Consider the following 26,727-nt stretch of genomic DNA (forward strand, 5'->3'; position numbering starts at 1 on the left):
AGGGATACACAACAGATTCCAGAATGAAAATGAGAACTAATAGGTTCAGTATTCCCATTTTCCAAAATTTCTAGGGTGGAAAGAGACATCTGTGAAAACAGTGGAAAAAATTTAACTCAAAAGTGAAAAACAAGTCTTCTACATTCAAAGACAAAGCCCCCAACACAAATGTTCTGTTAATTAGAATCAATCAATTAGTACTTTAAACTATAATTTACACTTCCATACCTTTGAATCTTCCAAGAACTTCTGTCCCGCCATGTTCAACAATTTCACATCAGCTTTGTGGTCAACGATGTCTTCATTGACGGATTTGATCTTCCTGTCTTGTTTCTTCAAGTCGTCTAAATCCTTGCTGACGTCAGCCGTCAGGGTATCAATGGTCTTCTCTGTCGATGCCAACCATTCTTCAAAAGTAACTGCTTCTTTGTCAAACTTGTTCAACTCATCTGTAGCTGGGTTTAATACTTTCATGCGATTATCGGTCTCTTGAGTCAGGACCTCATAACGCGTCTTCAAAGCGTCCAGTTTCTCTACCAGATCGGTTTTCTCTTCTTCGGGAAGTTTGTCGCCCTCTTTCTTGATAATATCTTCGATAGTCTGAGTGGCCCTAAGGATGGGCTGTTGGTGTGCCGTGACATCATCCTTGGTTTCCTTGTTACTGTCTCTTTGAGTTGTCAAGGGCTGCGGTTCCTCATTCATTGGTTGTTGAGAGCCAAGATTGAGTTCAGTAGCATAAACCCATTTCAGTAAGTCGTCAACAACTGTGCTCTGCTCTGTCAGCTGTTTCTCCAGTGCATCCTGCAAATAAAACATTCCATATCATTCAGTTTCATGACCTTTGACCTCTAATCTGATTTGACACACCACTGAAGCACAATGACTACTTGTGGCACATCCATATATGGTGTTTCCCAGTCCCTTACTATGAAGTGACTCACAAACAAACAAACACAAACTGTTGCCATGGTATATTGAAGTATCAACTACTGGGGAATCAATTCTGGCAATCAAAATTGTTATTCTCCATGAATTTGTTAAAGATTGGTCTGTTTTCCACCAACTTTGAGTTGAATTTGTCTATATTTGCAACTAATGGTAGTTGTCATGGTAACCTTACCTGTTTGTCCTTATCTTTCTGTAGTTTTTCCAGTACAGTCTGCAACTCCTTGAGTCTATCCAGTGATTTCTCATTCAGGTCATCATAGTTATCTTTGAGTTGATCGATCAGTTTCTGAAGTTCATCTCTCTGTTCTGGACTCAGTTTGTCCCAGTTTTCTCTCAAGAACTGCTCAGCTGATTTCACAGAGTCAGTCACTTCGGGCTTGCGAGATTTGATAGTGTCTTGCATTGCCTGTACAAACATGAAACAAATGATGTGATTGGTTAGATTGAATACTTCTCACTGATATTACTTCACATATAGCCAATCACAGGTGTCCTTGTTTTAAGACAAACTGTCTTGCATTGTCTGTACACACAAAAAACAGATGACATGATTGGTTGGATTTATTGATACTCACTGAAAAGGTTTCACACAAACCAATCATTGGAGCACTTCCATTTTGTGTGCATTACACAGAAAATTGAATAGATATTTTTTTTTTAATTTTAATTTTTTTTTAAATTTCATCAAATTTTGGCACAAGATTTTTGTTTCATTTACCTTCTGTTCGTTAACTTGTTCTTGTACAGCAACCACTTCTTTGACGATGGGTTCTTGTGCATCCAGCCTCTCGGTGGTGGATGTAACCCAGCCTAGCATAGCTGTAACTTTGTCTGTCTTGTCATTCAGGGCCTTGGCAACCTCAAGACCAGTCTCCAACTCTCGCTGCCTGTCGTCAAGTGTACTTCCTAGGTTGCCATAGCGATGTACAACCTCATCAACCTGTTTCTTCGTCTCTGAAGGTTCTAAGAAATGGATTAGGATATTGAGAGTTAATTGCTCTGTCAATAATTCAAACATTCTCATTTTATTTTTAAATCTCTCTAAAACTTAACATGTACATTCTGTGTGTCTGTTCACTTCTCACTTTCTCAACAAAACCTTCCCCATATCCCCATGTAAATATTCTAACAAACTGAAGCAAAGCACTGTTCATAATTACCACACTGCCTCCACCAACCCCTATGCCATCCTTGTGCAATGCCATGATAATATTTTTGATGTAAAACATAAAACTATTTCATAATTTTACCAATCCTTTCCACAAGTCTCAAGTTGTGTTTATGTTATTTTTCACGAATAAGCACTTGTATCTCGTATCTGTTCATGTGGGCAAATCTTATCATTATAGCCCCTCCCTCCCTTGACACACCTTCCCTTTCACTCTGTCAGCCATCAGTAAATGGTTCAGTCCTATTGTTTTCCTGAATAGATCATTCCATTTCACTAATGTGCAAGGGTGGACAGCTATAGGCGCTTACCTTTGAGGAACTCTCCAGTGGGTGCTGACTCCACAGGCTGTACAGACACAGCTGAGATCACATCTTCAGGTTGAGTAGCTAAGGTCGAAGTTCGTCTGTACGGTACAACTGCCGTACTAGGTGCCTTGCGTTGTGTCAGAGCATCAATTTCTTTCCCAAGTCGTTCAACCTGTTCTATCTTGGGTTTGATTTCATCATAGTCTTTCTGGAGTGGCTGGAATTTTTTAAAATCACAAAAATTTCATCAAGCATTCTAACATTTGCTGCCTGACTCAAATTCAGAATTGTTTTTGATGGTGTTTACTTCCACTTTCTGTTATGAATTACAAACTCCTCATTTGTGACTAAGAATTACAAACCAGGCTGTACATAGTGACCAGTACTACTCTGGTTAATAAAGTTGACTTATATTTTACTATGAAATTATTTTTACATGCATTGCTGAAAATCTGTCATGAAATGTTTACTATGTGTAAGCAACTGTGGACTAGTTGTTGATAATAGATTTTGTACAATAAATTTTTTTTCATGTACCTATTCACATTTGTGTTCAAAATGTTCCAAATTCAAAGTCTGCAAAATCCAAAATGGTCAAAATTCAAAATGTTCAAAATTTAGCACTCAAAATTCAAAGAATTCAAAATTTTGGTCAAAATTGAAACTTTTCCAAACTCAAAGTATAAAAAATTTCACACCATACAAATATCAAGATGCCATCGGAGTGCTTACCTTTTGTTGTTCAATCATGGCCTGTAGTTTGTAGACGTCGTACGTGATAGGTTCTAATTCTTCCACCTTATCATTCATACCATCCAGCCATCTTGTTGTTACCTTGACAACGCTCACAAACCTCTTCTGTATGTCTTGTCTTTCCTCCAGTTGTCCTTGTCGTTTATCCAGAGCATCTAGAAGTGCTTGCCAATTCTTGTTCACATTGTTCACCATGTCAGACACCAGAGTCGTATCACTGGCTTTAGGATCTTTGACAATTTCATCTCCTAGTTTCTTGATTTTCTCATAGTCTGGTTTCTTGGCCTTGACTTCCTCAGTGATATCCTGAAATATGACAAATTTGCACAAAATTAGTCTAGCTGCTAAACTCCCTAGGCTATTCTGCTTACTTTGAAAGCAACCAAAGGTTGCCACTGAGGGCGCTAGCCAAAACTGGACTATGCCCAGAGGTACTGGCATTTGTGCTTCTGGGACATAACTAATATACTTTTGACTTGAATAGAAATTATATAGTCAAAATAACAGCTTAAGAAATGGAAAGATAGCTATTGTGAAAAAAAGAATGAAATTTACAGAAAATTTTGAGATAAGGTCAATAAGGAGAGTCTGAAGAAAAGAAATGACCAAGTACGTTACCTTGAGTTTCTCTTCTAACTGAGGTAGATCCATTCTGTCGAACGCTGGACTTTGTACAGTTTCCAGTGTTGGTAGCAGCCAGTCTTCTAGTTTATCAGTCTCACTAGTAAACTGGGATAATTTATCTAATTCAGTCTGCACGTAGTCGCCATGTTTAGTCACAGTTTCTACATTCTTGTAGTATCTAACATTCAAATCATCCAGTTTGTCTTGGATCTCCTTGGCGGCTTCAGGTGAACTCTTTTCAATCAGTTTAGCAGCTGATGTGTTGAGTCCCTCGATGCTTGGTTTGTGACTTTCTAAATCAGACTGTAGAATCTGGTAGATAGAAATGAACATTGACTAGTCAGCGGTGCTAAACAGTGTAAATGGTGTTTCTATTTCACCTAGCTTTCTGTTACATCAAGTATATTCTACAATTATATTACAATATTGTTCATTACATTATTGGAATATTTTCTTCATAGCTTCAACCCTTTCTATCTCTGCATTTTTTTCTTCATGTATCTTTACTACATATAGATCTGGTACATTGATATTTGGACACACATGTTCTTCTTAGACTTCTCATTTTAGTTATTTTTGTTTGTCTGTATTTTACAGATTTTATAACAGTCTAGTGGGAACATTAGTTAGGGTGTGTAGATGGACAATTGTTCACATACTGGCAACTTTGTGTATACAGCACAGTTCACTTAGTATATGATGTGAACTTTAGGTGGTAATTTTCTCCTCTAACACTGATTTACCATCTCTAACCCCCCCCCCCCCTCCACACAGTTCCCTTCTTTTTGCCCTCATTCTCTCACTCTGTTAAATTTGGTTGTCTGCCTATGAGTCCACCATCAATCCCTAAATATCATCATCAAAAATTGTGTAAAATACCCTCAACAACCTTCAAAAGTGTCAACTATTTACCAAAATTTCAACTTCAAATTTTTAGCATTCTAGCAACGTTCTCTTACCTTCTGTTGTTTAAGCAGTTCAGTCAATGGTTCCTTCTCTACCACTACTGGCTGTGTCATCAATTTATCAACTCTCTTCTGGAAGTCATCAGTCCAGTCTAACAAGCTCTGTAATCCCTTCTCTACACCTTGTGATTTGGTCAGTGCAGACTGCAGGGTATTACTTCTGTCAGTCACTGTACTTTCTAGTTTGGTAAACTTGTCGGTCACATTGGCAACTGTCTTGTCAACCTGTGGTTTAGTTGCTGGTTGACTTTCTACCAAATCTTGTCCTGTAAGTTTCACCTTCTCAATCAGAGGAGTATGGGATATGACATCATCACTCACGGCCTATAACATAAGTAAAATTCAAAATTTAAAGATTTTTCTTTCATTTTTTTTTTTCAATTTATTTTGACTCTTTCCTTTCATGAAGCATAGAATATTTGAAAGGACAGAACTTCAGCAAAATCTGTGCACTTTTACTAATTGTTGTCAGTTACTTTGCATAAGTTTAAAATTCACTGTTTTGGTACGAGTCAAAAATGTTCTTCCTAATATGCAAATTCACTACACACAGAAGTTATCATTAAAAAGCAGGGAATAAATGCCCAAAGGTAGTTGTCATGGTTACTTGTAATAAAAATCCTCATAATTATCAAAATCAATACAATCAGATGTTATCATTATTGGTTGGTAGAAAATATCTGAATTTATTCAAAAAAGAAAGGAAAAAGAAATACCTTCAATGATGTGATCTGTTTCTGTACTGCTTGTGGTTTAGCTGCCACTGGCTTTTTAGCTTCCGTGGTGACTTCTTTCTCCTTCTTCTGTAACCATGGCAACACCTCATCCACAGCCATCTTGAAGGTTTCATGTTTGACCAGTAGAACTTCCAGTTTGTCTGTCTCCTGTTTGACATCAGCTTTGAGTTTGTTGTAGCGATCATTGTCATCTGTAAGTTTATCTCTAATGATGGTAGGCTCAGGTTCCTCTGTGAAGTCTTTGCTGACTTGTTTTGGTAGCGTTGTGTTACGGAAATCACATAGATCTTTCCTGTACTCCTGTTGATGTAGAGAGAAAACAATATTATCAAATGTTTTATGTTACAAGAATTTCTCTTTCCCGTGGTAATTTTTCAGTCAAAACAAAAATGTTGAACAAATCAGAGTATAGCGCTCTCTATGGTAATTGGCAAAAACAAGAATGTTGAACAATTGAGAATATAGCGCCCTCTAGTGTCTCTCTAACTTCAGCCATTTTGGATTAAGAATAAGATATGATCACTCTTTTGTGCAGGACAAACTTTTTTTATAGATCAGTAAAATAACTGTTTTTCTTTACCTAATTCAACATGGACCTCAGGTTGTTATATAACAGCACAATTTGGTTTGCATTGCTCATACACTGTGTCCTAATTGACAAAACATCAAAAATGTCAAAATTTAGCACTCACCTTTTCACGTTCTCTAAATTGTTGACCTTCATCGTTGACCTTTGTGAGGTCGTCGCCATGTTTGTCAACATCTTTAGTGAATTTCTTGACCTTATCAACTTGTGCTTTCAGTGCTTTTGGCTCCTTGCCAACTTCTTTAGTGATGGTAGCCAGTGTCTTCTCAGCAGTGTCTAACCATTTCGCAAAAGTTGTGTGGTCTTTGTCGAATTTCGGTAGTTCCTTCACGGCATCGGTCAACTTCTTGACACGTGTGTCTGACTGAACGAGGAGGACATCATAGCGTGTCTTCAACTCAGTTTGAACATCCCGAAGTTCGTCTTTGTCAATATCATCCAACTTGTCTCCCTGGGTATCCAGTAAGAACTGAGCTGATTGGATGGCATCATTGACGGGTTTCTGGTGAGCAACAATGTCATCACGAGTGGCCTATAGAATACAATATCAAGAGTAAATTAAAAGATTTTGAATCAAATTTCAATACTACACACACTTTTTATCCATCCAGCAAAAAACACTGGTTCATTTGCTTGTTTGTGGTAAGCAGGAATGAGACAAGTTTTATGCAAAGACATACAATGTAATTAGTTGTAAGTAACTTATCAAAGTATAAACAACACAGGAACCAGGCTCCGGTAACTCTGTTCACTGGTGCTACATGGTATAACAATCGAGTATAACTGTTACTATTACATTATAAGTTCCACAGATATAAACAAATGCACTGGTGTTTTTTCATGGGTTGTAGCACTTTTCAAAAATAAATACACCGTGCAAAGTGCTGTACAAATGTGTTTTAGAACATGATTTGTCCTGTTTACTCTTTACCTACAAAACTTCCATGACACTTTAAGCAAGAAATATTACCAATAGGGTAAAATAATCAGGGATTTATGAAAGTCAAGTTACCTTATTTTCATCTTTCTGAGAGGTCAAAGGTTGTTGTTCTTCAGACATAGGTTGTTGCTTTCCAACCTTCAGTTCTGTGACTTTCACCCACTCTAACAGATCTTCAATTTCTGTTGTTTTCTCTTTACATTTCTTCTCAACTTCGGCCTGCAATGAGAATGAAACTTTACCGTCTCTGGTCTAGGAACTACACTTGAAATATATTATAAGGTTTATCACTGTTCAAAGTGTGGTTTTACACATTTGCATATTTATAGGAAAAGTGCTGTTTACAAATTTGCATATGAAAGAATGGTTTACAAATTTACATATACAAGTTTAAAAATTTGCATAATTCCCATATTTGGATGTTTGGTTTATGATCACATGACCACAAAATGGATGCTATGCATCAGATATACAAATCCTTTGTTAATTAATTTTTTTTGATCATTTTCATTTTTTTTTACAAAATCGTTCTTTGAAATGCCACATGCCACAGATTTAAAATTAACCTTAGAAATCCATTCCTACCTTCTCAGCGAGTGACTTCTCAGCCTCTGCAATTGCTGTCTGAAGACGTCTCAAGTTGTCCTGAGACAGACCAGTAACTTTGTCGTACCCAGTCTTGACACTGTCGAGAAGTCTCTGTACGTCAGCTTGTTGTTCTGGTGTCAGTTTTTCTCTGTTTTCATTCAGGAATTGTTCAGCATCTCTCAAACTTGAACTGACCTCAGTACGATGACCTCTGATATCATCTTGCAATGCCTTATGGGTAAAAGAAAATTAGATAAATTAACACTTTTTTATGAAAAAAGTTATTTTATTTTAGACAGGACCAAAGCTTTAACAAGTTGTAAAGAAAATTAAAATATCTGAACAATAAAAGAGTTACTCCACGACAGAAAAGAGAAAATGTCTAAAATTTCCTCTACTGAAAAATCCAAAACTTGCCAAACTCTAATAACAAATATTTCAAACAATATGTTAGTTTTCTGTTGTCATATTCATTTCACGAAAACAAATTTTGACTTCACTAGCTCTGCAGAAAGTGGAGAGAGACAATCAAAGATGGGACAGATTTTCAATGGAAGGGGAGGGGATTCCAGTTTTTATAAACACATCGCAAAAAGGAAGACCAAGAAAGAGTGAATGAGATTATGAGGAAGATAAAAACGACACTTACCTTCTCCTCATCCAATTGTTCTTTGAGTGTATCATGGTCACCAGTGACATGTCTCTCTACTGTTACTCTCTTCTCAGTTTCTACAATCCAGTACTGCACTTCATGTAACTCTGCAGTAGCTTTCTCATAGACTTCATACACTTCTAAATTGTCAGTCAGTTCTGTCTGTATGTCGTCCACCTTGACTTCAAGGGCCTTGTATCGATCGGTGATGTCAGTAACTTTCTTCTGACTGGGAGTTGGTCCTGTAAAGCAAAAGACACAGTGTAGTTGAATTTTTGGTTAACAATCAAAACTGGACTAAGTTGAGCAGTTTTGCTGATTAAAATAAGTTCTTGTCTTATGAAATTATGAATGTACACAATGATGTCACTGCATTATGAAGACACAAAGTGATGATGTCATTGCATTGAGTGCCAACACTAAGTGATGATGTCATTGCATTATGGCAACACAAAATGATGGTGCAACTGTATCCTGGCAACACAAATTGATGTTATTATACTGTGGCAACACAAACTGATGATGTCACTATACTGAGACAACACAAGACTGATGATGTCACTATACTGTGGTTACACAAACTGATGATGTCACTATCACACTGTGGCAACACAAACTGATGATGTCAGTGAATTGTGGTGACACAAACTGATGTTGCCACTTCACTGAAAAATACCTTCATCAGAGAGCAACACTTTTGCATTGTTCACATATCAACACCCATTGATAAATTACATCTACATAAACAATCATACAATTTTACTTAGAATTGAAACAAAACATGCAAATTTCTTTTCACTAACCTTTGAGGAGTTCTCCAGTTGTCATAGGCTCCGAAGGTCTCCTTGAGATCTGCTCTGGAGTTTCTGGCTCTGCTATCAGAGAACTTCTCCTTGCTGGGGCTGCCATGGTAACTGCCTCATCAGGTTCATCAAGGGCATCCAGTTTACTACCAAGAGTTGCAACATCATCAATCTTGGGTTTGTACTCCTCAATTTCTCTCTGTACAGGCTGGTGGTGACAAAAAACATACAACTTTTGATACAAGATCTGGTCTCTATGTTACTTTGACATAAATGACTGATGATTCAAACGTCCATCACATATTCCTGATTATGAATATGAAAATTGATACTGTTTACATGCTCCTTAACTGATACCGAATATTCCATCACTAGAATGATGACAATGATTAAGTATTGGCAAATTGGACAGTAATGCCAACACACATTTCTTGTCAAGAGTTTTTGTACGCGATTAGTGTTTGATCGCTCTATGCTGTATCTGTGGCACTCTTTAGACTTTCTTATTCTCTGACTGATCATACTCTTTTGATTGTCTTTGCCGTTCTGATCTCAGAGTGGTATTGTAAGTGATATTGCCTAAACCTTCTAATCAGTACTTCCAAGAGTTTGCATTGAGATGGGGCAAGGGGTACATTCTCCTCTTCAATCTGTTTTTCCAGTGTTGGTTTGTCATATACTGGTGACAAGTGACTGATTTCAGACTATGGAGGGGGGGGGGGGAATTTGTGGGGTAAAGGGGGAGTATGAAGGGTGCTATTTCCTCTCTTCAATCAAGTGTTGGTTAATCATGTGCTGGTGACAACAAGTGACTGATTTCAGACTTTGGGGGTCGGAGTGGGGTGGGGATGGGGTAGGGTAGGGTATGTATCAATGGTACTATTACCTTCTCCTCTTCAAGTTGTTTTTCAAGTGTTGGTTTGTCATGTGCTGGTGATGACAAGTGACTAACTTTGTCTTCCATTGTATCTAACCAATCTTCTGTTGTCTTGGTTGTCTTGGTGAACTTCTTGACAGCCTTCTCCTTGTCCTGCAGTTTCTTATTCCTACAATAAGACAGAATCTCATACTCAGGAAAGAATTGACGGATGACTGACGGTAAAATATTGCTGTATTTTAGATCAAAGCATATAGTGTATCGCTCTCTACCTTACAAGTGAAGCATCATGACAGGGTTGGCAATACTTTTCCTTCCATTTTGGGGGGAAATTGTTAGAAATGAGAATTGATAACAATTATTTAGCACAAAACTTGTAACTTCTTGTTAACCAATGTTTGTAAAACAAAGATGAATGATACACTATGGGTAGTGCGCCCTCTAGTGATAGCTAAATTTTGTTGCAAGTCAAAATGAGAAAAATTGGCATTTCTTTTGAATCATCACATAATAAGAAATAGGGAACAACAAATTTTGGTGTATCACTAGAAGTTGTGTGAGTCAGTGGAGCATCAAATTGGGTTAGAGGGCACACTGGCTATGGGTTAATTCATTTCAGTCTCAAGTTTTACCCCTTATGAAAATTATCATGTTCTCTACTTGTGACTAGTGTGAATATCATAATTTCATTTCAAATTCCATAGTATGTTTTGCTAGTATTGGGGATGAAGGGGTCAATTTTTCTCACCTTCTTTCAAGTGCATCTTCAAGGCCTTGCCAATTCTTATCGACATTCTTCAGTACCTCCGACACCAGTGACGTATCGGTGGCTTGAGGATCTCTGATAAGATCATTACCAAGTTGTTTAATTTTCTTGTAAAGTGGACGATTGTTCTCAGTTTCACGGTTTACACCTTGCAGCTTCTTGTTCAAGTCATTAGGAGAGAGTCTATCAACATCAGGTGATCTCAGAGTCTCTAAGGTTGGAATCAACCAGTCTTCCAGATCGTCTGTCATCTTCAGAAGTTCTGCTAGTCTGTCAACCTCTGATTCCAGATAATCTTTGCGATCTTTGACCTGGTCGCTAACTCTCTGGTAACGGTCGTTGAGATTGTCAAGTTTGCTTTGAATTGTCTTTGCAGTGGTTGGGTCACTCTTTTGGATAAGTTCAGCACTGGAGGCATTGACGGAGTCGATACTTGGTTTGTGACTTTCAATGTCACTTTCCTTAACCTGTGAACAAAGAAAATAAATATGATGCTTCAGTTTTTGTAGAAAATGCTGTTACACTTCCAGTAGAATTTTGAGTCCGGAATCAAAATACTATGTATGTAATTCCCTTTAACAGAAGTTTTGGTTTCACCTGCAACACATGATTACTACCTTACAAACTGATACATGGTTAAAGGCTAAAAAACCACAGGGAACGACTGCTTTGTTTGGGGTCATTTTCAAATGTACTCCCAGGTATGCTACACCAGTGTAATGAGAATTATTGCAATTGTTGAGATTAATAGTCTGGCAAAGTTGGGTTTTTAGTTTTGTTTTTGTTTTTTGTTTTGTTTTGTTTTTCCTCAGATTTCTCAAAACCACGACCATAACGTTGGAAGTCTACAGCTGGATGTTTTGGTAGCAAAATTGAACATAGACAACTTCAGCATGTACAACAATCAAAGTACATTGAAAGTAAGTACAAAATTATGAAAACACAGTGCACCAGTTACAGCCACTGAGGGTAGTAACATGATAACGGTACCCATCATGTACAGCCACTGAGGGTAGTAACATGATAACGGTACCCCTCATGTACAGCCACTGAGGGTAGTAACATGATAACGGTACCCCTCATGTACAACCACTGATGGTAGTAACATGACAACGGTACCCCTCATCATGTACAGCCACTGAGGGTAGTGACATGATAACGGTACCCCTCATGCACAACCACTGAGGGTAGTAACATGATAACGGTACCCCTCATGTACAACCACTGACGGTAGTAACATGATAATGGTACCCTTCATGTACAACCACTGAGGGTAGTAACATGACAACGGTACCCCTCATGTACAACCACTGAGGGTAGTAACATGATAACGGTACCACTCATCATACAGAGGCTCCGATTTACCAAATTCACAACACTGTATAACTCACCTTACAACGTTGTAGTTGTTCCATCAATGGCTCCTTCCTGACAATAACTGGTTCTGATTCCAGTTGAGTGATTTCAGTTTCAGCAACATCCAGCCAAGTCAGCTGTGAATCCAGGCCTGCATTAACACCCTGGGATTCTGTCACAGCTACTTGTAAGACTTGTACTCTCTCTGTTGAGATTTCTTTGATCTGTCCATATTTCTCATCAATATCACCTGTAACATCACATAACAATATCTTTGTTATAATGGGGGTTGAAATAACGTAACATACCTACAAAGGCTGACATTAAAAATAGTTGATCAAACTATGATATTTATAATCTGAACTGAATGTATTCAACTTGCAAATATTTTTGCTATACATGTAATATGAATGCTATAAACGAGTGTAGCACATAGAGAAAGTGTTTTACTTCAGTGTTACTGGTTGTAATATGAATGCTATAAACGAGTGTAGCACATAGAGAAAGTGTTTTACTTCAGTGTTACTGGTTGTAATATGAATGCTATAAACGAGTGTAGCACATAGAGAAAGTGTTTTACTTCAGTGTTACTAGTTGTAATATGAATGCTATAAACGAGTGTAACACATAGAGAAAGTGCTTTACTTCAGTGTTACCGGTTGTAATATGAATGTTATAAACGAGTGTAGCACATAGAGAAAGTGCTTTACTTCAGTGTTACTTGTTGTAATATGAATGCTATAAACGAGTGTAACACATAGAGAAAGTGCTTTACTTCAGTGTTACTCGTAATATGGATGCTCTAAACAAGTACAGCACATAGAGAAAGTGCTTTACTTCAGTGTTACTAGTTGTATTTCTATAAACCCAGTAACAGACTTAGGAAACTGCTGATACTACATAGTCAGTGATTCTTTAAACCAGAACTTTACAGGAGAAACTCCACTAGAGGAAAACAGAGGCTAAGTCTGTCTTTTATTATCTGTCTTCCCAAATATGCTTATTCAATCAAAAGTTGTATATCAGTGAAAGACATCATTAGTTTGAAATAAGCATATTTGCTATCAGTTATTTCGTTGAGACAAAATAATGTTAAATTTTTCAACGTTGTCATAGAGACTATAAAACCCTTGCCTTTTCAAAAACATGGACACACATTAATTTGTCTACTACAAAATTTCTGACAGTCCTAAGATTTTAGTCATATACAATATTGTTGAACTTGTTAGCAAAATCTTACCAAGTTGTCCATCAATTTCTGGTTTCATCTCTGGTTGGCATTCTGCCAGATCTTCACCGGTGTACTTGGCTTCTTCTACATCCTTACCATGGGAGATAACATCATCATTCAGAACCTGGTGAAAATGGTGAAAATTGAGAAAATCTTAGTATCCCAGTAGGTGTTGAGAAATAAGAAAGTAGATATATATGGTTCCATTCAATTTGATTTAAACTTTTTGAAAGAACCTGCTCAAAACCAGTTGAAGGTTCAAGCCGATGGTTGAACCCTTTTATTGTTATCATTCACAATGTACAACGTCAGGAGTCAGGCTACCGATAGACTAACTGTAAGCTATTTCTTGACTCTCCATTTACCCTTCTCTCTTTTGTTTTTACCACGGTTTTGCAATCATGTATATTTGGGTAAATAAGCCACTTATTTTAAATTCTAGAATTCCATGCAATTGCATTTTTTCCCTCAGGGTTTTCCACCCCTATTCATTTCTTATTGACACATATTTGGTTGCATTTTGAGCAAACATGATGAGAAAATATAAACAGCTTTTTGTAAATGTGTTGTTACCAACATTTTGTAGTTCATTTTATAAACAGATAACCCTTGAAGAAATCATACGATTGATAGAAAACTTGTATGTATGTTTGTACCCTTGCACTGACTGACGAGCCGATGTGTGACATACACTTACCTTTGCATCATCAGCCTGTTTGTACAATTCATCCGGCTGTGAAGCGATTTCTTCCAGAGTCTGTTTTTCCACTACTTTTTCCGTCTTTTCCAACCACGGCACCAGTTCAGACAGGATATCATGGTATTTCTGGTGTTTGACCTCTAAGGTGACTAGTTTCTCCAGATGTTTAGTGAACTGGACGCTCAGTTTCTCGTACCGTTCATTCACATTCACAAGTTTGGTTCGGATGATCTCCGATGATGGTTCCTCAACAAATTTATCGTTGAAGTCTTTGGGAAGTGTTGATTTACGGAAGTCAGACAAGGTCTTCTTGTTGTCCTGTGCAAAGACGATAGAATGTCAGACACAAAATCATGCTATGAAATATTCTAACCTTATCAGACACTCTAAAACAGAGGCGAGATGTAACAAAGTTTCTCATTGGTTAGATGCTGTGGAGTAACTTATTGGTGTAATTTTGAATAATGACTCACTGGGAAATTATTAAGAATTTCTAGCTTACAGACAAGATGTTAAAATTTGTCAACTGCACAATTCTAATTTCTCACAGCGAGCCTGCAACAATTTCAAGTTTACACAGTGAGCCAGCTAAAAATCAACCCTTTGCTAGAATTATGCAAGTAAATTACATTTCTGGTTAAATCCTTGCATTTTTATGAGAGAAAGTGTCGGTTTCTAATTTTTTTTCTATTTTCCTGGTCAATAACCATTTGCTTGAAGTTACTATAACTGTGATCCCCATCTTCTGAACAGCACTCCTTGTGGCCAAAATATAAAATCTTTTGTTTTTCCAATAACTAGAGTATTTTGAGTATTGCCTACCTTGACTTCATCCATGACCTTTTGACCTTCTTCATTTAGGGTCACAAGTTCAGGTTTATGTTCAGACACTTCATCTCTAAACATTTTGATTTGTGTAGCCTGTACATTCAGTGACTCTGGGTCTGTACCGACATCTTCCTGAATCACGTTAAACGTCTTCTCAGCCTTCTGCAACCAATCTTCAAACGCCTCCAAATCATCCTCAAACTTCTCCAAGTCTTCCTTTGCTGGTTCCAGCTCTTCTTGTCTCTTGTCGACTTCCTTGTTGAGGTTGTCGTACCGTCTCTTCAGCTCTGATTGGCTGTCTTGGAGTTTGGTCTTGTTTTCTGGGGTGAGTTTATCAGTGTGCGTGGTCACTATGAGTTTGACGTCGTCTATGATTTTGTCCACAGGTTCTTTGTGATCCTTCACGTCATCATAGATTACCTAGAGAGCAAAAAGGATGACAAGTTCAAAGTCAAGTTTTAATCAAATATCACTGATAGGATTTTGAAATACATTTTTTTATCAAATATATTTTGTAATCTAAGATTTTATGAAATTGCAGTTTTCCGTCAAAGCTTCTTTCTGGAAATCAGTCAGGGTTGAGATATAAGGCCATTCATTCATACTTAGACAGAAAGTGAATATTCTTTCTTTTTTTTTGTTGAAATCTCTCTTCTTTGCCACTGAAAATGAAGATTCATATTGACATTAGGACTGTCATGAATCTATGCCTTTCCAAAATTTGCATTGGTGGAGCTCTACTTCCTGTCTGTGTGTACCTTGGTGGCACTCTACTTCCTGTCTGTGTGTACCTTGGGGGTATACATGGTATAGGTTACTCGGTTAATCATAGAGCACTGCTGCTTTCCTCAATGTCTGAACAATATGAAAAACATCCCTGATTTACATTTCTACAGAATACCAAGGAACTAATCGCTCAAGAAACGGTACGATGTGATGATACCCCCAATTTGAGCGAGAGCACTGTATTCTCAATTTTCTGTTTGCAGTCTGCTATGGCCGATTACAAAAGCATCAAAAAAGTCAGTGATGGAAATTATGAAATCTTGAGCCATCCACTGCAAAAATTGTGTTTATGTTATCTGCATAATAAATTAGATTTTGAAGTCTATTATTTCAATCTCCTTCCTACCTTGAACTCCTTCAGTTGTTCTTCAACTGGATTTGTTTCTTCTTTAATCGGTTGCTGTGAACCAAGTTTCTCTTCCGTCACTTTAACCCACTTCAATAGATCTACAATTACTGTCATGTCTTCTTCGATTTTCTTCTCAACAATGGCCTGAAAATAATAAAGATTTTTTTTTTTCATCAAAGGCTACCTTTATAGTAAGAATGGTATCTGCTTATATTTTTAAATGGTAAAATAAAAATACAAAGTATTCTAACAAAATGAACCTGCATTAATCACGGAAACATATAACCAAGAGGTTTTTTCAGTCTCATTCACAGTACTACATAAGTACAGTCAATGTACAGTTGCTTGGTCACTTTCCTTCTACTGCAGTATGAGGGCGCTATTGCAAAGAAGTCCCTTTTCAAAAGTATATCATGTGAGGGCGCTGCCACAAGCCACTTCCATGAACAATTCTTTTTATACTAAAAAGTTCAAAACATTTTTCTTGACATATTTTGGCATCTCTGGATTAAAATCTAAATTGATTCTTGAAAAAAAATATAGAAGTTTATACTCGCTTCAATTTACAAGACTAAATAAAAGCGCCCTCTACAGGTGACATATCACATTAATTCCAGTACCTGTTGCAGTTCAAACACATGTTTTTTCTGTTGTTCAGCTTCCAGTTGTTTGAGTCTGTCAGTTGCCATGTCAGTGACATTGTCTCTGGCTTTCTCCAACTTCTCCTTGGTTTTCTCAATCTTCTCTATTTGCTGGGGAGACAGTGAATCTCTGTTGCTAAGGAGATACTCTTCTGTCTCTCTGATGGCGATGTCGAAGTCACGCTGCTTGGCTGTCAACTCATCGAGAAGTGCCTGTGAAAAGAAGATCAAACTCAGTTATAACTATTGTCGTGTAGTTTGTTCATTCATTTTGAGCATTGCTTGTATTTAATATCCAATCAGAGTGCACAGGCTATTCAAATCATATGATCAATTTCTCCATATATGGTAATATTATAATAATATCTTTATTCAAATTTTTTTCACTTACAATTTTTCTGTTGAGTTGTGTCAGTGAGTGGGGGACTGGAAAACTGAAGGGGAGGGGGTGTATTTCTCTTACCTCTTTGTCTTTGAGGTCTTTCTCCACATCCTCCTCATCTTTGGGTACATCAGTAGACTTGAGAGTTTGTTCTTTGTCAGTAACCCATCCTAGGAGTGCCTGCAGTGTGTCAATCTTTTCAGCCACAGCAATGTTAGTGTCTAATTGATCTTGACGATCTGTCACCGTACTGTCCAACGTCTCGTAACGAGTTGTGATCTCAGACAACTGTTTCTGAATAGGTGAAGGTTCTGTTGAAAACAAATTAGGTGTAAAATCTATCAAATTCAAATTCATTATATGATTATTCTTTGATTTGTTCCCATTTACGCCAATCATACTTAATGTATTTGATGCATGGCAACCATATATACAATGCAAGGAAAAGGCAAGAACATACATGGCAGATTTTCCAGGGTTCCAGGGTGATTTTCTCAAGGTCAGTTAATTACTATTCATTTATCTTCGGTTCCCTCTAATAATAATTACATTTCCTTTTTCAATGCACTTCACTGGTTACTACTAAAACTTTGAAATAAGGAGGGGAGTGAGGCCATGGCCACGGAGAGGGGAGGAGGGGTACTTGGCTTGGTAACAGCTACAATAATTCATAAACTAAATTCATGAAATAAGATAGGAATCAAAAGCCTTGGTAAAATTTGACAACTGGCAACTTGGGAACTACATTGCCCAAATGCAATCCAAGGTTGTACATGCATTCAAAGAGAGGGGTCGCACCACTACATTATGCTTAAAAAATAAGAGTTAAAAGTCTACATGAGTTGAAGAGGGTGGGGGTGGGGGGATCTAGCAAGCCTAAACGAGGTTTACTATTTCTAGGAGCAGCTAGCCAACATGTAAGAGCAGAATGGACAAAAAAAACTTGAGACATTGTCCTTACCTTTGAAGAAACTCTCTGGTTGCTCTCCTTCTGGTTTGGGTTCTTCTGGAGCCTTGTCTTCTTCGACTGCAGTACTACGTCTATGTGGTTCAGTCGATGTCAGTGGTGCAGTACTCTCAGTCAATACTTCAATGGTAGCACCAAGTTCTTGAGCTTTCTCTACCTTTGGTTTGAAGTCTTTCACGTCTTTGTGGATTGGCTGCGAAAAAAGGAACGGGAACAGGAATTAAATTGTGAAATATTTTTATAAATCTTAACAGACTTAATTCACAATAGATTTGCCATATTGGGGTTAAAGAAAACAAAGTGAAAAGTTCAAAATACCGAATGATATTTCCAAAGGCTAGTAATCTCAAAAACAAGAATTTGCATTTACCTTGTGAACAGCCAACTGTTGCTGTAGTAATGTGGTATCCTCGGCAACTGGTTCCATCTCAACTACCTTGTTCTCTGTCTTGTCTAACCAGTCTGTCACATACTTGACATGACCAGTGAACTGACCAGTAGCAAAACCTCTCTCATCCAGTTGTTCATTTCTAGTATTAGAAAAAAGCAACATTGAGTCAAATTTACTTTTCATTTCAAATAAAATTGTACATTTTTAGTCTTCAGCACTGTTAATCATTCTTTTGATTATATTTATGTCAACTTTATGTGTTTCATTTGATTTAACAATTACGTTTTTGTAAGATGTTGTCTGTGATGCACTGAGCTACTCTGTAACATTGAACCAATAAGCTACTCTGAACCATCTAACCAATAAACTACACTGTAACATCTAGCCAATAAGCTACTCTGTAACATCTAACCAATAAGCTACTCTGTATCATCTAGCCAATAAGCTACTCTGTACCATCTAATCAATAAACTTCTCTGTAACAACTAACCAATAAGCTCCTATGTATCATCTAACCAATAAGCTACTTTGTAACATCTAACCAATAAGGTACTCTGTAACATCTAACCAATGAGTTACTTTATAACATCTTACCTCTGTTTGAGGGCATCAAGCAATGCCTGCCAGTTCTTGTTGACATTATCAAGCACTTCACTGACAGTGCTAGTGTCCTTGGCCTTGGGATCTTTAGTAAGTTCATTACCAAGTCTTTTCACTGTGTCATACAGTGGACGATGTGTGTCTACTTGTTTTGTCACATCCTACAAAATATAAAGTATATCACCATCATCATTCTATATTCATTTATCACCATGACAACCAATAGTTTTACCTAAGGATGACTACACCACTCTCACCACTATCATCATCATCATAGCAACCATCACTTTCACCACTATCATCATCATAGCAACCAACACTCTCACTGCTATCATTATCATAGTGACCATCATTCTCACCACTATCATCACCATAGCAACCATCACTATCATCACCATAGCAACCATCATTCTCATCACTATCATCACCATAGCAACCATCACTCTCCCCACTATCATCAATCACTGATTCTACAACCATCATCAAAGTGCTACATTTATCATTGCAAATATTATTTCGACTTCTACTCTTTTCTCTATTCCCTTCATTTTTGGTTTCTGCTCACTTGACGTGATTTGTCCCAAAGTTTCAACACTATATACCCCTACAAACAAACATCACAATTTACCTAAACTTGCTATTAAAATGAAAGACAAAAACAAGATAAAAACAAACGCATTCATATAAATAATATACCTTGAGTATTTGTCCCAGCTCTTCCTGTGGTTTCCTACCAGTTTCCCGAGATTCAACCTCTGTCAAAGTCGGCAGCAACCAATCTTCCAACTCTTCTACCTTATCCTGGAATTCAGCAAGTTTGTCAATTCTTCCCTGTAAGTACAGTCCGTGTCTCTTGGCTCTGTCATCAACCTTACGGAATCGTCCGGTCACATCATCCAGTTTAGGTTTCAGATTCCGGGATTCTGGAGATTTCCGGATGGCATCCAGAGTTGGTTTATGATTGTCAATGTCAGACTGAAGAACCTGTGATGTAACACATAAACATTAAAGTGACCAGTCAGTTGTTTTTGTGGGAATGACAAAAATTTCCTCAGGTAGAAAAATTTAAATGTTTCTAGAAGTTATTTCATCTACAATAGCTGTGTAGAAGCATAGACCCTCATGTAGGATCTATGGTAAAAGAATTATTGCTTAAGAAATGTTATTTTTAAATTACCATTTGAATTATTTTTGTTTTGTTTTCATTTCAGGAGAGGAAAACAAACACAGGCATAGATACAAATATTTGCACTAGACTTAGAAAACACTTATTGGCAAAAATTTGAAAAAGTGAAAAATAAAATTTATAATGAGATTATAGTGTTAAAATGCAACAACTTTGCATGTTTTCTTTTTGAATGGCATCCACCACATCGAACATACTGTTGATAACTCAGCGTTACCTTGACAACCTGTAGTTGGTCCATGAGTGGTTCTCTCTTGATAACTACAGGGGTGTCTTTCTCCACTTTGTCCATTTTATCTTCAGTGTCTTTCAACCATTTATCAAAGTCATCAAGACTGTCTTGTGTACTCTGTGACTCGGACAGTGCTGTATGAAGTGTGGTGAATCGTGAAGTGATCACATACTGTATACGCTCATATCTGGTAGTTGTTTCCACTGGAATGAAAAAGATTAATTAATTTACATATATTTGAATGCATTTGCATACATTTACATATTATATACTGTATACGGGCATATCTGGTAGTGATTTCCACTGGATTGAAAAATATACATAAATTTACATAATTTACATAATATACATATATTTACATAATATACATATATTTACATATATTTACATTCATATACAATTCGTAATCCAACTATTTGTGGGGGGTTTTTTGTTGATTTTTTTCAATATTTATTGCACATTTTGAAAAAAGGTATCTATGTTTTATTTCTAAGATAAAACCTATATTCTGATTCTTCGGTTCGACAATGTTATCAGCTAAACTGACGTAACTGAAACTAAGTACTCTTAACACAAGTAACATCTCTAACTTTACTTTAGAAAAACCACAACTAATAACTTTTCGATCAAACAAAGACATTCAATATTGTTTCTATTTTCTTACAAGCATTTTCTTTTGAAAAGAGATGTTTCGATTAAAAGAAGTAGCGATTCCATGACTTACTGATAAGTTTATCGATTTCTGTTTTGTAGTCTGGTTGTGAGTCTGTGATATCACTACCACTCTCTTTCAGGTTGTCAACATCTTTACCATGGGTGATTGCATCCTCACTCAAGGCCTAGAATGAAATGTGGTAAATCTAAAATAAATTCTCTTCCACAAGAAGTAATGAAAGCATTAGAAAATACTTGAAAATCTTCACTTTTTCATTTTATACGATTTGAAAAAATATATCAAATTTTCTTGTAATTTCAGAATATTCTTGACAATTGTAACTTATATTCAGTTTAAAATCATTTGAAAAACGTCAACAATTATGGTGAATTTACGATATTTTTGAAAATTATTAAAAAAATAATTTTCAATATGTCATCAATATTTTGCAAATTCTCATTTTTGAATTTGAGTGATTTGAAAATATCTAATTTTAGGATGATTTCACTTTTTTTTTCACATATTTTTTTGTAAAATGGCGGGTTTGATTTACTTGACTATTATTTACCTGGAGTCTGTCGATCTGTTTTTGAATTTGACTTGGCTCAGTGCCAAGTGGTTCTTCCTGTATGTTGGCTACTTCCTGTTCTGTCTTGACCAACCACAGTGTCAGACTTCCTGTCTGCTCCTTGAACGTCAGGTACTTCTGAACGACATCACCAATCTTGGCTGCCTGGGTTTCAAAGTCTACGGTCAGTTTGTTGTATCGGTTGTTCAGGTCTGCAATTTTGTCTCTGACGATGTTCTCTTCTGGGTTTTCTTTGTACTCTCTGTTGAACTGTTTGGGTAGAGTTGTCGTCCTGAAATCTGTGATGTGGTCCTTGTAAGTCTGTGAAGAGATGAACAATGCCAGTAAGCTTTGATAGGGACTGTGTATCTTTAACAAAACACACTGGTTATTTTGAAAATTTACAGTGACCAAAAATAAATCTATACCATTTCTTGGATGAGAGTCAATATACCATCAATTTCATTTTAGTGTTAACTGGCTCTGTTTCACACAACTACACAGAAACCAATAACTGCACATTCTAGTTTAAGATAGCAACATCACAATTACATTGTTACATTTTATCTAAATGAAATAAACCATTTAAACATACTGCAAGTAGACACAGACATGTAGGTGCCAATGTTTTTGCTGTCTGCATTTGATGTCTGCATGGTGGCACATTAGTTCATTTCATTTAGATAAAATGTTGCTATCTTAAATTTTAGCTTGTGCAGTTTCTTATTGGTTTCTGCATGGTTCTATCAAACAGAGTCACTGAACACTAACAATAATATCAATCAGGCAGTAATATCCTAAAAGAATTGCTATCTGGACAATTAACAAGGACTATTGAAATTTTGAAATGAGGTGAAAAATTGGTCTGCCAGAAGAGTGATGCTAATATCACCATCTCACCTTGGCATCTTCAAGTATTTTGTGTCCATCACTGTTCAGTTCAACCAGATCATTTTTATGTCTAGTCACGTCTTCTCTGAAACGTTTAACAAATCTTTCATGATCTTTCAAGGCACTTGGTTCACTTGGTACGTCAGCTAGGGTTGTTGTTAGAGTTTCCTCAGCACTGACCAACCAGACTTCAAATGTGATGTACTTCTGATAGAAGGTCTTCAAGTCTTCCAGTTCCTTCTGAATATTGTCCACTCTCTTGTCAGTCTCTTTCTTCACAGTTGCGTATCGCGACTTCAGGTCATCGACGTCCTTTTTCAGTTTATCTTTCTCGTCGTCAGTCAGTTTACGATCGTTTTGTTTCAGGAAGTCCTTCACTTCTTTAATATCTCGTGTGATTGGTTGTTCATGAGACACGACATCATCTTTGATTACCTAATAGAAATGAAAAATGAAACAATCAATGCTTGATTTCCAGTACTCAGATAGTATTTTCTAAGTAATGAAAAGTTGGCCACTTAGTTATCAAGTACCTCTGAATATGGTATGCTTTGTCATTCATAAACTGAAAATTGATGATAAAAGTTTTTTATTTCAATGTTGCACTTCTTCAAGAATTGCAACCATGCAATACACGTTGCTTGTTGGAGTGGCATTTTTTCCATGGAAACTAAACAAATCAAGGCTCGATTCTAAAGATGGGGGAAAACTTCAAGGCTAAATTTTGTAAAAGCTAAGTAGTAGCTAAAACAGTATGTGATTGAACACTCTATGTAATTTTAACATGTTTCTGAAATAACTGAGTCTGAACAGCTGGAATGCCAGACCAGAATTTAATTTGCAATAGAACAAAATAACATTCAAATACAATCAAATTCACTGGGCCATTCCCTTTATTGAATGAATCTGTCCAGGCATATTAACCACAACACCTTTCTCCCTTTCCTTGCCCAGACAGTAACCAAAAATTAATGTTTGTACCATGGACTACATCACTTGGGGAAAATCGCATGATGTCATACAAGCTCAATAAACAAACTTTGTTCATTTTGGGAGAGAAGAGCCTGGCTTCGATGTGATTTCTAAACTTCATTTTCACATTTCTAACCAACGTTTGAAAACTTGTGCACTTTTGGCCTATAACAAACAAAGTTCGTTTACTGAGATTGTGTGACATTGTATCATCGTTCCTAAGGAGGTGGTGAGGTGAGCTTCTTACCTTGATTTCATTGAATTGTTGACTGAGTTGCTCAGGTTCTTCACTGATGGGTTGCTGTGATCCAAGTTTCTCTTCAATAGGTCTCACCCAGTCTAACAATTCCTTCAGACTGTACGTTTGTCTCTTGTACTGCTCTTCAAAGTCCGCCTAAGTTTGGGGGTTGAATTGATGTAGAATAAAGTAACAATAGAATGCACACACACAACTAAATTATCTTTTACATTTATCTTAGATGCTAACACTTGCTGCATATGTTTGTAAAATAAGTACACTTCAACGAGGTTCAAAAATGTTACTTTTTAGTGATTTCTGTTCAACCAAAGATTTTAGATTCCAGGTTTTGTTGGAATAGAAATCATATCTGAATTGCAACGTTGAGGGCAGTATAATTTCCAGTGATGTTTTTTTCTCTGGAATTCATACACAGAAACGTACAATGCTTTCTATAATGATGGCTGAATAACTTTTTATTTCAATTCGATTTACAGATTTGAACTATTGACAAGATGGCAGAGTAATTTTTATGTGTTGATGCCAAAGAGTTTCAAATTGCTGCCACAAAAGAAATTTGTATTACTGATGAAACTGAGAACAGTATAATTTACGCTGATATGTCGAGTCATGGAAATATTCAAAATAATGTCGAAAAAAGTGTGTACTACTTGTACCACTGAGGGCAGTATACTTCAGTATTTTCAGTTGTGGGTGGAGGGGGTCTATGGTTGGAGTAAAGGATAGTAATATGACAATACTGATGGCAGAAGAACCAATGTCAAGGTGAATTTGAACAAAGTTAAGAAACCTCTGTGAAATGTAAAACAAGATTATTTGGGAGGAAATATTTGAGTAAGAGAAAGGTAATTTATTGGACTTATCAGATTTTTTTACTCAGTTTTGAAATGTTTGTTGTAAAACTCAGGTATTTAGGAAATTTACCCTGATTAGTTAGATTCAAGGGATCAAAAATATTAACAAAGCAGCATGTGTTTTCTCTATACTTCAAGGGGATGAACACTAAGTGAAGGTTCTAAGTGGTGGTGAAATATTCTGAAGATGAAGGGAGTGAAATTCTGATATGGGAAAATAGATAATTCTTATATCATGTTATTTTTTATAAGTTTAACTTTACACCCGACTAAATATCTTAACTGGAATGTGTGGATTCTTGAAGTGGAATGGATCTATCAATTATTTTTAACAAAAAACAAAAGTTTACACTAAATTGTCCATAGAGGGCAGTATACACTATTTGATGCCATGTTGTGTGTGCGTGCGACAAGACATGGAAGCAGATGATAACATGAGTGCATTCACCTTTTCTCCCAGCTCTTTCTCAAGCTGACTTACAATCATAAGAAGCTGTCTGGTTTTGTCATCAGACTGTACGTTAAGACGACTATATTGCTTCTTCACATCCTCAATCAGCTCCTCCAGGAATTTATTCTGTTCTGGAGTCAGTTTATCCCTGTTGTCGAGTAGGAATTTTTCAGTAGTTCGGATTTCATCGTCCATTGGTTCTTTGTGAGCAATTATTTCCTCTTTAAGAGCCTGTAAGTCAAAGGATAAGGTCAAAGGTTAAGACATACACATATACAGGTTTAGGTTTTGAGCTAACCAATCAATGTGTCCAATTTACTTCATTTCACAAAAAACCACAACAACAAGACCTTGTTTTGAATTGTATTACATGACTTAAATATATTGATGAGAAGTCAATATCCAATTATCACCCTTTGACTATTGACTTGTTAAAATAGGGATGACAAAAAACATACTATAAAGAGAAGCCAAGAAGTCAATATCCAATTATTGCCCTTTGACTATTGACTTGTTAAAATAGGTATGACAAAAAAACATACTATAAAGAGAAGCCAATTATCGCCCTTTGACTATCGACCTGTTAAAACAGGTATAACAGAAACACATTGAGAAGCCAAGAAGTCAATATCGTGTTATTACCTTCTGCTTATTGACCTGTTCTTCTGCAGGTTTCAATTCCCTGGATGGTTCTTCTGGTTTGAGTTTTTCTTCCATGTCATGGATCCAATCCAGAATACCTTCCAAGGAGTCTCGTCTATTGGTCACTTTCCTGACCATATCCAGGGCAGTTTCCAAGTCATCTTCCCTTTCCTTCACGTCTACTCCAAGTCTATCGTATCGTTCATTCACTTCATCCAACTGTTTTCTTACAATTGGGGCTTCTAAAAAAAATTGAACATTGATTCAACTATTATACGTGTTTAAAGAATGAAACTAAACTTAAAAAGTTGTGGTTTTAAAGAACTTGGATTTACTCTTCTCTTAAAAATGTGCCCTGAATGAGGAAATCAACAGAAAATAAAAATGAGGCTGATTTCATCTTTGCCGCATTTTGCCTGCTTAGAAAACCGCCAAAACCCACTCTCACTAAATCTGATATCTGCAACCTTTCAAAAAATAGACATATACAAGTTCTCAAATTTGCTCAGAAGAACTCTGTTTTCCACAAGAGCATGGCATCATTGGTAAATATATATAACTGTGTTTGTAACTCGTACTTAGATAGGTCATGTGATACAAGGTTGGTGAAAATGACTTCTTGCCTGGTACGGCTAACGGGCCCTCCTAAAGTAAGCCCTTCCGCCGTGCAACCTCAGTTTGCAATACCCATATCTGGGCCATAATGCTTATTCAAACATCTCCTTACCTTCGATACGTGGAGCAACCATTTCATCAGGCTGTTCTGGTTCTTTGACTTCTTTACCAGGTTCAGCTAAATCAGTACTTCTGATATGTGGTACACCTCTATGTAAAATATCCCACGTACTAGTAGCTCTGATTACATTCTCACCACTTTCATTAGTTTTATCAATTTTAGGTTTATAATCTTTCACTTCCTTCATCAGAGGCTGTGGCACAGAAAAAAAAATGTGTGTTTGTTTGTTTGTTTGTTTGTTTGTTTGTTTGTTTGTTTGTTTGTTTGTTTGTTTGTTTGTTTGTTTATAAAAATATACATTATACAAACATGTACTTAGCTTGAGAACACCATAT

The 26,727-nt window shown here is 36.6% G+C and overlaps 1 protein-coding gene across 13 annotated transcripts in view; it reads right to left on the reverse strand.

The window, feature by feature from the left end:
• The window catches only part of LOC144445939 (uncharacterized), a 287,770-nt gene that overhangs the window by 122,820 nt on the left and 138,223 nt on the right, over positions 1-26,727 (reverse strand). For all 13 annotated transcript variants that reach the window (XM_078135586.1, XM_078135585.1, XM_078135584.1 and 10 more), the window contains 34 exons: positions 26,384-26,585; positions 25,657-25,898; positions 25,012-25,245; positions 23,698-23,844; positions 22,488-22,913; positions 21,588-21,908; positions 21,089-21,203; positions 20,350-20,567; positions 19,643-19,930; positions 18,941-19,107; positions 18,326-18,485; positions 17,950-18,148; positions 17,070-17,299; positions 16,586-16,819; positions 15,963-16,109; positions 14,825-15,250; positions 14,000-14,320; positions 13,312-13,426; positions 12,107-12,321; positions 10,698-11,182; positions 9,959-10,118; positions 9,073-9,280; positions 8,267-8,511; positions 7,615-7,848; positions 7,102-7,248; positions 6,196-6,621; positions 5,483-5,803; positions 4,761-5,090; positions 3,796-4,113; positions 3,157-3,483; positions 2,428-2,641; positions 1,667-1,911; positions 1,121-1,354; positions 229-801 (listed from right to left, as the gene is read on the reverse strand). In XM_078135586.1, the coding sequence (XP_077991712.1) occupies positions 229-801; positions 1,121-1,354; positions 1,667-1,911; positions 2,428-2,641; positions 3,157-3,483; positions 3,796-4,113; positions 4,761-5,090; positions 5,483-5,803; positions 6,196-6,621; positions 7,102-7,248; positions 7,615-7,848; positions 8,267-8,511; positions 9,073-9,280; positions 9,959-10,118; positions 10,698-11,182; positions 12,107-12,321; positions 13,312-13,426; positions 14,000-14,320; positions 14,825-15,250; positions 15,963-16,109; positions 16,586-16,819; positions 17,070-17,299; positions 17,950-18,148; positions 18,326-18,485; positions 18,941-19,107; positions 19,643-19,930; positions 20,350-20,567; positions 21,089-21,203; positions 21,588-21,908; positions 22,488-22,913; positions 23,698-23,844; positions 25,012-25,245; positions 25,657-25,898; positions 26,384-26,585 (8,874 nt within the window). The remainder of the gene's footprint in view (positions 1-228; positions 802-1,120; positions 1,355-1,666; positions 1,912-2,427; positions 2,642-3,156; positions 3,484-3,795; positions 4,114-4,760; positions 5,091-5,482; positions 5,804-6,195; positions 6,622-7,101; positions 7,249-7,614; positions 7,849-8,266; positions 8,512-9,072; positions 9,281-9,958; positions 10,119-10,697; positions 11,183-12,106; positions 12,322-13,311; positions 13,427-13,999; positions 14,321-14,824; positions 15,251-15,962; positions 16,110-16,585; positions 16,820-17,069; positions 17,300-17,949; positions 18,149-18,325; positions 18,486-18,940; positions 19,108-19,642; positions 19,931-20,349; positions 20,568-21,088; positions 21,204-21,587; positions 21,909-22,487; positions 22,914-23,697; positions 23,845-25,011; positions 25,246-25,656; positions 25,899-26,383; positions 26,586-26,727) is intronic.

This window comes from Glandiceps talaboti, chromosome 14, assembly GCF_964340395.1.
Source record: "Glandiceps talaboti chromosome 14, keGlaTala1.1, whole genome shotgun sequence".
Lineage (NCBI taxonomy): Eukaryota > Metazoa > Hemichordata > Enteropneusta > Spengelidae > Glandiceps > Glandiceps talaboti.